This window comes from Macrotis lagotis, chromosome 1 (assembly GCF_037893015.1).
Source record: "Macrotis lagotis isolate mMagLag1 chromosome 1, bilby.v1.9.chrom.fasta, whole genome shotgun sequence".
NCBI classification, from domain to species: Eukaryota; Metazoa; Chordata; class Mammalia; order Peramelemorphia; family Peramelidae; genus Macrotis; species Macrotis lagotis.
In genome coordinates this window covers 275,321,759-275,335,855 of record NC_133658.1, presented here as the reverse complement: position 1 = coordinate 275,335,855, position 14,097 = coordinate 275,321,759, and the positions used below count along the sequence as shown (strand labels likewise).

Here is a 14,097-nt window from a genome sequence, read left to right as displayed (position 1 = left end):
ACTAGCTTGTACTTCTCATTTGGAGAAGATTCATTTCCCATGCAAGACTTTATCAATCACAGGCTTATTTATATTGCAGGTACAGAATTCCATATACATTTCTCATTATGTGCCCTTGATGGGATGGGAGTATGGAGAAGAGAGTCATTCCTATGAGAACTTGGGGACAGCAGCTACTTGCCACATTCTAATAGGGAAGGTTCCTCCCTACATTTACACTAGTCATATTTCTAAGGGACTCTTGGTCCTATAGGGACAGCTAAGTGTCACAATGGCCAAGGCATCAGGGCCTAGAATCAGGAAGACCTGAGATCAAATCCAGCCTCAGACATTTACTAGATGTGTGAACCTGAGTCAAATCACTAAATCACTTAATCCTGTCTGCTCAGTTTCATCACCTGTAAAATGAGGTGGAGAAGGAAATGGCAAACCATTCCAGTATCTATCCCAAGAAAACCCCAAATGAGGTCACAAAGAGTCAGACGCAATTGAAACAAATATACAGCAACAAATCTGGCCCTGTCCTTGGTTTCCAGTCTTTAAAATCATGCTTCTGTTGTCTCATTCTATAACTTCCCTCAAACCTGGGTCCTTCTTACCCTTGAACATGCAATTATGCCTGCTACATCTTCTCCATGCTGGAACATCCCACTGTTAGACCCACCTCCTTCACCCACTGGTAAACTCCTTAGAGGAGCCTCCATTTTTTTTGAAAGGGCCCAGGGTGGCCTTCAGCTTTTCCTGGTCTTGTCCTTGGCTTTCAGACTTCAAAACCATGGTGCTATTCCCAGATATCTTCATCCAGCATCCCCTCTCTCACCTCTGCTCTCAGTTTCCTTTTGTATGATGGCTTCCCCCCCCTAAAATATAAAATCCTTGAGGACCTTGTATTTGTATCCTCAAAGCTTAGTATAGTGTCTGGTACATAGTAATTGCTTAACAAATAACTGTTTCCTTCCCTCCTTAAGAAAATTTTCTGGAATTAAGCCCAATTTATTTAGTTTCTCATAACTACATAAATGTCAAGTTCCAAAACATAAGTCGAACATAAAGTAGAGCAGTGTAGTAGAAAAAATACTGAATTCAGAATCAGAAGGCTTGATTTCAAATCTTGGTTCTGATATTAACCACTTGTATGACCCAGGCAAGTCAATTTCCTCCTCTATAAAATGAGGAACTTGTGCTAGATACTGAGATCTTTCTCTAGCTCTAAATCTTCTCTCAAAGTGTGCTCTTCAGAACTAGAAAAACACTGTACACCCTAACAGCAACATGGGGCGATGATCAACCTTGATGAACTCGCTTATTCCATCAGTGCAACAATCAGGGACAATTTGGGGCTCTCTGCAATGGAGAATACCATCTGTATCCAGAGAAACAACTGTGGAATTTGAACAAAGACCAAGGACTATTACCTTAAATTTAGAAAAAAAAACTGATATCTTATTGTCTGATCTTGCTATCTCTTATACTTTATGTTTCTTCCTTAAGGATATGATTTCTCTCTCGTCACACTCAATTTGGATCAGTGTATACCATGGAAACAATGTAAAGACTGACAAATTGCCTTCTGTGGTGGGTGGGGGAGGGAAGTAAGATTAAGGGAAAAATTGTAAAACTCAAAATAAATAAAACCTTTAATAACAAAGTGTGTTCTTCCCCCACATTACTCTGGAACCCACAGTAGATTCATCCTCATCTATCCTGTTTTCCCTAAAAGAGAAGATTTCTATAATAGATGAGACAGTCTTTGTGAACTTCTGCAGGAGTTTAGAAATGATGGGAAATTCTGACAGTCTGTTTTTTTAAAAAACATAATCCTGGATTTTAAGTCAGAGGAGCTAGCTCCAGATCACACTTTATAATTAATAACCTAAGTGACTACAAGATCTCCACTTCCTCTTTTGTAAAATTAAGCTATTGGACTAGATAATCTACCTAGTCTCTTCTAGTTCTATGTTCCATGATTCTATGCATTCTATACAAACACTCCAATGATGATTTGTCATATATCCAAGCTTCATGGTCTCCCTTTCTTCAGACAATAGGAAAAACTCAAAGAGAGAAAGAGGTCATAAATACAATCACTTTTCCTGCCAGCTGTCATTTGAAATAACTTCAGTGGGAAGGAAAGAAAGCCCCACTACTTTCAGTCTTAGAAAAATGTTTTTCAAGGATATCTGATGCCAGGACAATCATTCCCAAGCAGTTGCATGTGGGATAACTTTTATGTTAGCTAATTGTACAATCAAAGAAGAAAAATACCAAAGTCAAACAAGTATGTAAGGAATGGCCAAAAGAAAGTTAAAATAAACCAGACCTAGTTAACAGGAGAAAACTGACAGTTAAGAATCCAAAAGGAAAAGTTCCTCACAGAGCAAAGTAAAAAGAAGGGAAAAGGATTATCCTAACACACATACTCTATTAGAGATTTAAAAATGGATGTGACCTTAAGAGATAAACCAGACCAATCAATTTCATTTTTCAAATAAAGAAACTGGAGCTCAGAATGGAAAAATGACTTGCTTAGTGTCATAGTTAGTAAATAGGAGAGCCAGGATTCAATGACAGTTCTTGACAATTCAATGACTCCAAATCCTTTTATCATTTCATAAAATGCTGATGACTGGACAAAAGTTTTTCTTGCGTATAGGAAAACCATCAATGTCAAAAAAAACAAAAAATATTTTCTGAAGAAAAAAAGTAAGATTCGCAAAACTTTAATAATCAGTCCTAACATTTTACATTTTATGAATGTGAAAATCATCCCAAGCCCATAGGAAGGCTTGTGTTCCAAGCCTGATAATCGGAAATCTACACATGTCCCAAAAGAACTATGTTGTAAAAATCCTTTCCAGTTTCAGATTAGGTTAGACTGGTGACTCGAATATAGCATTCATTTTAATTTTACTTTCAAAGAACTACAAGAAATTTATAGACATTATTTTAGTCTTCAACATCCCTCTGAAGTAAATGCCCTGATTCTTATCCACATTTTAATGATGAGGAAAGAGGAGCTTCAAAACCAAAAAGAGACATAAAGTCAAAAAGAAGGATGCCTTTGGTCTCCCCTACCACATCAGAATGACTCCCAAGTCTACACTTCTCTGGAGCATTTCTGTCAGTTAGAATTTTACCTTTGATCTTTTGTGTCAGAAGCTTCCTTCGAAGATGTTGCCAAGGAAGAATTCCTTTTCTTCTCATCATTTTTATCTTCTGAGGCATCTAAATTCAATAAGAAAGAATAGAAATTCACATAATGACAAACCAAATGAAATTATAATTAAATTGAGAAGTGATCTGAAAGCAAACCACAAATTCCTTCTATTTTTCTACTAGCCTAGTTAGCAAAGCACATACATTATTTGAACCAAACCTATCAATGGACACCTTGGTCTAAAGCACAAAATCTCAGTTATACTCTCAAAAGTATTCTGCAATGCAGATGCAAATGCAAATGCAGACTCTAAGCCATTTAAAAATCATAATAAAAATAAATCTCAAAAAAAAAAGAAGAAATCTCTCCTTAAACTCTCCTCCAATGTTTCATTGGGGAAGAGAGATGATTCTGGCTCTTCAAAGGTTCTTCCTGTACAATATAACCTCTGATATGTCTCTCTAAACTAGAAAGTCTTTTAAGTACAGACCCACCATGGATTTTATATTTTTTGACCAAGTACCAGTCTAGCTAGATGCAAAAATGTGGGTGGGTCTACAAGGTTAGAAATTTTTGAGACACAGCAACTTGTGACATCATCTATGAAGAAGTTTTAGCCAGTATCACCAACATAAGGAATATATATATATATATATATATATATATATGATAAAAACATAGACCTAAGATATACTGATAATGACTCATAATCATATATATGTATATATATGTATATATATACATATATATACATATATATATTTTATAGTTTACCAAAAAGTTTTCTCACAGCTTTTTAAGAAATGCACATTTTACAGATGAGGAAATTTAAGCTAAGAAAGATCAAATGACTTGACCAAGGAAACATAGCTAGTAAGCATTAGAGAGTCAGGACTTAAACCCCAGACTCTTGACTCCAAGTTTACCCCTCTTTCCTCTATACCACATTACAGCAGTAACACCAGGTAGCAGTAACACCAGGTATCTGTCACTAACCAGATACCCAACAATCCTAAAGGTCTTATTTAGACCCATAAGGTGAAGAAATTTCTTCCAGTTGAATATCTGGAGTCTCAAGAGTACATTATTTCTACTGAGATTAAACTTTGGGATACAGCTCCGGTTTGACTGCTAACATAAACATAGTCACATTATGTAATGTGAGCTTTCCCCTTAAAGGGATAAATAAGTCAAAAGTCATGCTTATCATATTGTGAATGCTGTTGCTCTCAATAAATTCTTTGTAATTCAGTATTTACAAAACAGATTGAATGGCTAGCATTATTCAGCAAAAATAGCACTGTACTTAGAGGCAGGAGACCTGAGTTTGATGCCCAAATCTGCCACTTGCTTGCTGTGTAGTTATGGGTAAATCACTCAACCTCTCTGAGCCTCAGTTTCTCAATCTGTAAAATGAAAATAATAATATTTGCACTATCCATCTCATAGGGAATTATGAGAAAAATATTCTGTGAGTCATAAGGTACTAAAGAAGTATGAACTATTAATATTAAAGAACTTTTTGTTTAATCAAACAAACATGAAGGTATGAAAAACACACCCTATACAAAAAAGACAGGACTTTTTTAATAGAAAATTTTCCCCAGGAGGTATTTCTACAAACAGAAATGATTTCTTTCCACCATCAGCCTAGCCATATACAGAATGATTTACAGAATTGTTACTATGTCATACTTCTCTAGCTAAGGGGGTAAAACAGTTTGATTGGTAAGGCCTAATAAGTCTAGCTCTTTGCCAATCAATGAGTGCAGTTCTAAGAAAGAATTCTAGTTGAAATTAGGGAAAGGAGGGCTTGCATTTCAAGGTTAAAGGAGATACTGATAACATTTTATAGCAAAAGTGCTGCAATAAAGACTAAAGTCCTTTTCAAAATGCTATGACAAACCAATCCTCTGAAATTCTGAGCAGATTTTGACAATATAAATAGCTGAGTTCTTTTGGTCTAATCACTCCTCTCCATTCCCTATCCCCGACCCCATTGCCATCCTCTACCAGATTTATTCTAACTAACTTACACATGGAAACATTTTGAGGGTGAGAGCTAAATCCCAGAATGTACTAAAAACATAACAGGTGTTATATTAGGTGAAACATTCAGGAGGAAATTAAATGCACAATATAAGGGAATTTATTCAATATACAAATACATAAGGATGCCCTATATTTTTCCAACTGAGACTAATAGTTAGCAATCATTTATATAGAATTTTAAAGTTTTCAAGGTGCCTATTATATATGTACATTTCAAGGATCTGTGATTTCATTTGTATGAGTATTTTTTTTACCCACATAAATGGCAACTCCAATACTTTAACAAGACTGCCTTAATGAATGGCCCCCCACAAAAAAGGTCACCAAGTAGTCAATGCTCTGGTTCTAATGTTTTGTGCACTTAGCTAGACTATTTCTCACCTGGATGAATATAATCTATCACCAAGGCAATACTTTCTAGAACTTACACTCTGCTATAGCATAGCCTTCAAGAGGCTAGGATGCTTCTATACCAGGATGAGGCATCAGAGGAAGTCTTAAGAAAAGATGACTAATAATAATTTATCAAAAATAATTATGAATAAACTTTTTCAGAAAAATCAAGATTTTTTTTTCGGGTTTAGTGTTTCTACATCCAATAGGGAAACTAAGTTCCTTCTTGATAACCCCTTATTTCTGTTCTATTCCTTCTCTGGAACATCCTTTATCTGCAATCTTCTATGGCAACAGCAGACATGACCCCCGAGCTAAGCAATTATCATTACCCTGCCAGGAACTTGAGTGCCCCAGCTACCCTGAAACATGGACTCAGGAGTTCCATATTAGAGCTTCATGTAACATATATGCTGAGTGGCATATTACCTTTCAGCAGACCCTTATAAACAACCTCTTCCTGACATGGCCTGAAGACCATGATGTTCAGGGCTGGTTGCACCCTTTCCTTGTCCCTTCCTATTTCCACTTTGGAGATGATGATCTCAATGTAAGGGAAATGATGAGCTACCTTAGTCTGGAGATGACAATTATATTCCCAGGTTAAAGGAAGTTAGTGAGTTGCCCCGCTAACCATATGTTCTAATCTCTTAGATGTCTCCAGTTAAGCCATATAGTTCTCCCTTTGGGCTCTTCTCTTATACATACCAAATAAAACGGTCCATTGCTTTCAGTATTTATTAGCTCATATTAATTAAACTATGAAGTCATCAACAGATTCCAACCACACTTAAACTTACTTAGCAGTAAATGTGACCTAGTGGATCATATGCCACAAGAAAGATCAAAATGAAATGTTCCACTCTGGAGAGGGGCAAGAGAACCATGAAAAACAAGGGAGGAGAGAATTTTGTCCTTGATAGCTACAAGTGAGTCACCCCTTTCTCCTCCTTAAGGTAGGAATTTAGGACTTTTGTTTTACCATAATAAATGAAATACTACTCTTACTGCAAGCCTTAACTCTTATTTAACTAAACACAGGTTGGGCACTTACCCAGCAGTTTTTTCCATGATTTGATGAGAGATTTAGCAAGTGAGATAACTTCATCATCAGTACTCTGCTTTCTCAGTGCATTCACAGACATCCCAATCCGGGTAGACTACAAATCAACATTTAGGAGAAAAATTATTCATAAAATCTTTTGAATGGTCTAACCCACAATTCCAAAGGACCCATGATGAAAAATGCTACCCACTCCCAGAAAGAGAACTGATGAACTCTAAATGCTTAAAGAAACTTTCTTTAGTTTTCTTTTGCAACATGGCTATTACAGAAATATGATTCACATGACAACATGTATATAGGTATCAAATTGCTTGCTTTCTCAAGGAGGGGGAGGGTTGGAAGGAAAATTTTTGAAACTCAAGAATTTTTTAAACAAATGTTTAAAAAAATTACACATAATTAAGAAATAGTTAATGAAATATAGATGTGTGTATATATATATATACATACATACATACATACACACACACATGCATTTTATAGATAGACAAACAGAAAGATGGATAGAAAGAAAGAAAGAAAAGAGTGGTCTAACCCAGTCATACAAATCTCCTTCCCTAGTAAAACCACTTTGCCAGGGACTCAAATATGAAGCTAAAGATTCAATTCACATGTATTCCATGTCATTCAGCCTACCACCATTATTATATTAATACATAGGATCTAAAGACCAACAGTCTATTCAGAGGTACCTAAAAAGTCTCAAAATCTTCTAACAAAATTGGTAATTTTGAAAAACATGTATACTAATCTGAAAAAGATGTCAGTTCATCTTTTGCCCTGCTATTTTTGAACTCTTACAATGATAAACTTAAAAAATTCAATAGTACCAAGAGAAAAAATGTATGAGGAGAGGAAGAGGAAGTCCATTTCCTTTATGAAATCACAGAACTGTTTTTGAATAGTCATTTATGGTAGCCAAAATCTTCAAAGGAGTGACATTATTGTTAAGAGTTTAGAACCATATCAGTTTTTTAGTGATTTTTGTTAAGGTCAATGTTTAAGTCACAATGTTAAGCATCCATAGGTTAACAGAAGCGGATTGATATACTGAAATTAGCACAGGCTTGGAGTCAGGAAATCTGGCTTCTGGTTCCAACTACCAGCTATGAGACCTTGGGCAAGTCACAACTTCTCTAGATCTCAATTTATTGACCTATAAAATGAAAAGTTGACTAGATGATCTCTAAATTCTGTGATCATTAGTCATCTTTCATTCCTAAAACTTACTCTTCATTTCTGCTTGTCAAATTTTCTTTTTTCTCTTTCCTTCAAAGTCCAGTCCAGTCCTCCTTTATGAAGCTTTCCCTGAAACTTCACTCTCCCAGCTAAAAGCTTTCTCTCCCTCCCAAATTTTCCTAAAGCATACTGTCTATATCAAACATTTTGCCCTTGTCTCATTCCATCTCATATAATACTTATTTGTGTACATGTCACATCCAACTCTACTAGACAGAAGCTTCCTGGAGGAAAAGGTTTTATCAACTTTCATCTTTATAACCCCAACAACCTAACATAAGGACTTCACTTGCACAGAGTAATAAATATTCATCTAATTGGATAACTAATCTTACTCAAAAGGAAGATTCTATAATTAAATTTTCAGATTCTTGGTGAGAAGAATAACTTACCTGAAGCAAATCTAGAGTAATTGGCATGCTTTTCAGTTCCTTGAGCAGATCCATAGCTCCATCCTAGGAAGAAGAAAAAGATATAATTTACTAATAAAACAAATATTACCAAAACAGGGTAATTTCTATCCCTCTTCCAACAAAATTCTATGAAATGACAGACTAAGAAATAAACTTAATCCAAAAGAGAGTTCACATGGTACAGAGGAAAAGCGTTCCAGGCTAGCCGAGAGCCAACTTTCTAATTTGGGCTCTGCTACCCATTATCCATGTGATTTAAGGCAAGCTATTTAACCTTCCTAGCTTCAGTTTCTTCATCTATAAAATAAGAAGACTGGAATAGAAGAACCTCTGAGATTCCTTCCAACTCTAAATCAGTGAAAATATAACATGATAATGAGACTGATAAGTATGAGAAGAAAAGTAATAAATATACCACAGTTCCTGTGACAGAAGGAAAAATGAGAATTATTGCCAAATCATTTTCTTTATTTAAATTTAAGGTAATGCTTATCAGAGTCATCTATTACTTCCTGGATTATAATGTAGGGTCATATCCCTTCAAAAACAAGGGACAAAAGAAAAATAATGAAAACTTGATTATTCAATAGCTGTAACACAAGATATTTGTTAAACTTAGTATTCTTGGGGCGGCTAGGTGGTGCAGTGGATAGAGTACTGGCCCTGGAGTCAGGAATACCTGAGTTCAAATCAGACCTCAGACACTTAATAATTACCTAGCCTTGGGCAAGCCACTTAACCTTATTGCCTTGCAAAAAAAAAAAAAAAACTCTAAAAAGAAATTAGTATTTTGTCAGTCCTTAATCAGACTACAGAAAACTATTATCTATTATATTTTTCTAATTAGCAACCATCTTACCAATAATTTAATCTAATCAATTACTCAAAACATTGAGGGGAATGGAATTTATATTCTCAAGGTATGGAGTGGTGTACTTCTTAATAAAATGTCCCTCTCCAAAGTCCAGCTTAGAAGTGGTTAAATGAACCCTCCAAATGAAAAGCACTGTTATTTTGACCTATAGAAAGAGCAATATAGAGGAAATCACACTGAACAATCATCAACATACTCTAATGATAATTTTTTTTTTGCTACCATACTTTCCCAGATAATTTTGATTTTGCTGAGGTCTCTGTACCTAGTTACAAACCCAGTAAGATGCACAATCCTCTTCCTTGGAAATTGCTCTCAGAAATGTTACCTGTTCGGTTTCCAAAATGTAATCCTAGTAGCAGAGACGAATTGTACATCTGGATTTTCTCTCTCTCAATGAGAGATCTTACTCACTTTATTTGACTCATTTTCGCTAAATGACAATTCTCCTGTTAAATCTTAAAATCTATGCAGCAGAACTTTTAAAAATCCTGAACACCCCACCAAGAAAAATTCATACCAGATGACAAGGAGCAAAATGAGCAAAACATGGTCTCTGCAATATTCTAGTAGCATCTATTTACACAAGAACTATAGCTTACTAAATCACAAAATGTATGTTAACCTCCATTTTAGACAGCAAGTCTTATTCCCTACTTGTCAAACAATTCTAGCCTAAAAGTTTAACAGCTCATTAAAAATACAGCTCACAAAGGAGCTATTTGGAATACGAGTCTTGGAGTAACTATAATTAAAGTGGTGGAAATCAGGCTCAAATGACTAAGTTTCTTCCCTACTCCCTTCTCTGCTGACAGACTGTTTTCAATTCATCCCAGGAACAGAACCAACTGCCAACATATCCCGTAGGACAGAGGCTATAGGCCAAAATAAAATCAGAATCAGAGGCCCAAATACAAACACACATCTGCACTTCAATATGTTGGAAACCAACAGAAACATACCTGAAATGGCTTTTACTGTATTTCAAAAATATATTTCCCTTTAATCTTTCTGAAAATCAAAAATCATAAGTTGATTAAATCCAGCTCTCACATTCTAATATAAACCACAAGAAACTTTTAAAAGTACAATTATTCATTTGTGAAGGGAGAGAAAGAGAGTAGATCATCAACAATAGTAGAAAAGAATGGTAGACTTAGAATCAGAAGACCTAGATCCTTTCTCTGCCACTGCTCCTCTTTATTTTGTAGACTACATGAAGTCTATGTAGAGGGTCTTTTGTTTTGTTTGGTCTTGGTTTTTTGACTGTGTGTTTTTTTTCTGAAATTTAATACAAGATAATCCCCTGAAATGGTCAGACAATTTGAAAACCTAAGATCTACAATGACTCTAATACAAAGCCTGCAGAATTTTTCACTTTATCTTACTCCTTCTTCAGTTTTTACTAGTAGGCCTAGAAGATCTTACTAGTCTACAAAACCGGTCCACTTACTAACCAATTCTTTTTGCTCTTGTCCCTATACTTGACATAACAAATATCCCTGAGCAAAGCAGGGAATTTGTGATGTTATAATTCAAAATTGGTTGGTAAGCTCTAAATTCCCCTCTAAAAGTCCAATAATATTACTGTATCTGTCTCATGTGCTGAGAACATGAGGTTGGAAAAGCAATTAAGACACAAAGTGGTAAACTGGAAAGAATAGGGAGTATATGGAGTCAGATGGCCTGGGTTCAAACCTCAGTTCTTCTACTCTACCTATATCTATACTTCACTTCTGAAAGCCTAAATTTCCTCACTAGTAAAATTAGGAGGTTGAACAAGATGACCTCTAAAGTCTCCACTAGCTATAATCTATGATCCTATGGCCTTTCTGAGGTTGCTTTTTATGCACCTATGAACTAAAGGAACTTGGCTCTCTTTAGATGATCTCCAAGGGTTCTTGTGGCTGTAATATTCTGTGATTCTGAGAACAGACTAAATGAAACACTTCATATCACCATTTCCTGACCTTGAAAGATTCACTGTAACAATTCAGGTTAAGGATCATTGCCAAGACAAATGTGAATTTTTCTCCCTTTTTCTACCCTCAAAAACTAAATCGAGGGGCAGCTAGGTGGCACAGTGGACAGAGCAATGGCCCTGGAGTCAGGAGTACCTGAGTTCAAATCCGACCTCAGACACTTAATAATTACCTAGCTGTGTGGCCTTGGGCAAACACTTAACCCCACTGCCTTGCAAAAAAAAAAAGAACTAAATAAAAAAAACTAAATCTGGAGTTTCTTCCATGAATTACTCTCCAAATCCCTCAAAGATTAATTATAAATGCCTTATATCTGCATAGAGTTTTTAATATTTTAGAGTACTTCTACATCAATTATTTCTTGATCCCAAAGGGTCCAGTGAGTTAGACAGGGAAAATATTATTGGAGAGGTTCCTTACCTAAGGAACACACAGGAATTGAGTGACAGAGCCAGGACTAGGACCCTGGCCTGCTGATTCTCTGTTCTCTGTTCAGTATACCAAGCTGACTCTTATTACCAACCAGTGGAGTTACTCTCAAACTGATGAGTAAGGAATAACTTGGCTAAGGCATAATCTTTTCACTAACATATGCTGGCCTTTAGTTGTAATGTAAGAATCAAATGCATACTTAAAAATGTATATCTAATTGGAGATTCTACCCCTTTTGTGTTCCCTTTCACTGACAGCTCTCAGGAGAGAGCACTAGACTAAAAAACTCAAAGAGAAATTGCCCAAGCCTGAGAAAGAAAAATATTCATTTAGGAAACCGCTTTTCTTCCAGGACCTTTTTTTGAAAAAGGAATGAGATGGGGCGGCTAGGTGGTGCAATGCATAGAGCACCTGCCCTGGAGTCAGGAGTACCTGAGTTCAAATCCAACCTCAAACACCTAATAATAACTCAGCTGTGTGGCCTCGGGCAAGCCACTTAACTCCATTTGCCTTGCAAAAACCTTAAAAAAAAAAAACAAAAGGAATAAGAAATACCCAATCACAGGATTCCAGTCAAGGAAAGGAATAAGAAGAGAGGTAGAAAGGGATATAATCAAGGGGAGGGAAACAACCTCTCAGGCTCAAGTGACTTCAAAATAAGTCATATCAATGATTTACTACCAAGACATCAGAATATCTCTTCTTTATGACCTATTATTATTTTCAACCTGCTAATCTTCAGCTCAGGATAACCTCCATCATCTAGTTTAGCTACTCCTACTCCCAAGCCTCTGGGTATCATTGGGAAAAAAAGGATTTATAATACACCATGTGCTTAATCAATATTTGCTAAATTGAAATGAGATTGATTTGAGTCACTATTAGTAGACAGTATGTAACAAAAGCTGGACTCTCACTATGTTCAACAATCCTTCTTCTATTCAGGTTTCTGGAATTCCCTAGCTCATTCACCAAAGTGACTGCTTCAGATCTTTTCCTCTATTCTCAAGGATGTATCTCTAGTTCTCCCACCAATCACCTCACTCATCATCCCCAACACACTTATACACAACAGACTACTTGGCCTCCTATGTTATTAAAAAGACCAAATCATGCAATGAGTGCTCCCTCAGTTCACAATCACTATTCCTCTTCTATCTCAGAAGTACTCTAATCTTAGACAAGACTAATCTCTCTATCTAGGTCCTTTAATCCATCAATCAATAGACATTTATTAAGAGCCACCCCCACCCCCTTGCTGGGAATATGAACACAAAAGCAAAAACAGGCCTTGTCTCAGGGGACTTACAAACACATACAAAGGCAAAAACAAAATAGATAAGTGATTTTTTTTTTTGGCAGTGGAGTTAAGTGACTTGCCCAAGATCAAACAGCTAGGTAATTATTAAGTGTCTGAGGCTACATTTGAACTCAGATCCTCCTTACTCCAGAGCTGGTACTTTCTAACCACTGTGCCACCAAGCTGGCCCGATATAAAGTGACTTTTTTGAGGGGAAAGTATGGCTTTCCTGGCTCCACTAAGATTTGTTCTATCAACCATCCCATCCCCTCTTCTTTCCTTTGTGTTCAGATACAGCTTGGAGATCATATAAATCTTTCACCTTTTTTGTATGGTGGAACACGGTTTGAATTCTGTGTGACTCTGGGCAGTTCAGCCTCTTCATTTTCTCATCTGTAAAATAAGAGAGCTAAACTAGATAATCTCAAGGGTCCTTTTCTACTTTAATATAATACTGTGAAAAAGTTTTCCCTCAACCCTTCTGTTTTATCAAGTCATCCCATTTCATTATTCCTTTTCACTACTAAGATTATTGGAAATACAGTACATATCTGATCTCTCCAATATCTCAACACCTACTCATTCCTCATCCCTTTTTCAATCTCTCTTCTATTCCCACCATTCTACTGAATCATCTCTTAAAGGTTCCCAACAACCTCCAAAGCAAAACCCAAAGACCTTTTCTAAGTCCTCATCCTCTCTGACATCTCTTCAGCTTTTGACACAATTAACTACTTTCCTCCTACATATTCTAAGCTGAGGAAAAGTTAGTTGTTCAGTCATTTTCAGTCGTATCTGTTACTTTTGTGACCCATTTGGAGTTTTCCTGGAAAAATAATAGTGTGGTATGACATGTTCTTCTCTAGACCATTTTACAAATGAGGAACTGAGACAAACATGGATAAGAAACTTGTCCAGGATAACATAGCTATTAGCCATTAAGTATCTGGGGCCAAATTTAAACCATGAAGTTGAGTTTTCCTGATTTCAAGTCATTGCTGTATCCACTGTGCCACCTAGGTTCCCTGAGCTGAGAGAGAATTCTTCTAGTTTTCCTTCTATTGCTCTTACTATTACAGGGTGTCCCAAAATTCTTGGTTCAATTTTAAGGGGTACCCTGGTCTCTCCTTTGATAGGTTCTCTTTCTCATCCCTTACTTTTTATGTTCTTCAAACTATAATTCTCTCTA

The 14,097-nt window shown here is 36.1% G+C and overlaps 1 protein-coding gene across 4 annotated transcripts in view; it reads right to left on the bottom strand.

Moving 5' to 3' along the window:
* Positions 1 to 13,251, bottom strand: part of TCEA2 (transcription elongation factor A2) — a 34,209-nt gene extending 20,958 nt beyond the window's left edge. For all 4 annotated transcript variants that reach the window (XR_012473529.1, XR_012473530.1, XR_012473531.1 and 1 more), the window contains exons 1-4: positions 13,231 to 13,251; positions 8,300 to 8,362; positions 6,657 to 6,762; positions 3,138 to 3,225 (exon numbers count right to left, since the gene is read on the bottom strand). Coding sequence is in view for 1 of the 4 variants with exons in the window: in XM_074210528.1 (XP_074066629.1) it covers positions 3,138 to 3,225; positions 6,657 to 6,762; positions 8,300 to 8,353 (248 nt within the window). In the remaining 3 variants the exon portion in view is untranslated. The remainder of the gene's footprint in view (positions 1 to 3,137; positions 3,226 to 6,656; positions 6,763 to 8,299; positions 8,363 to 13,230) is intronic.
* Between the last annotated feature and the right edge of the window lie 846 nt (positions 13,252 to 14,097).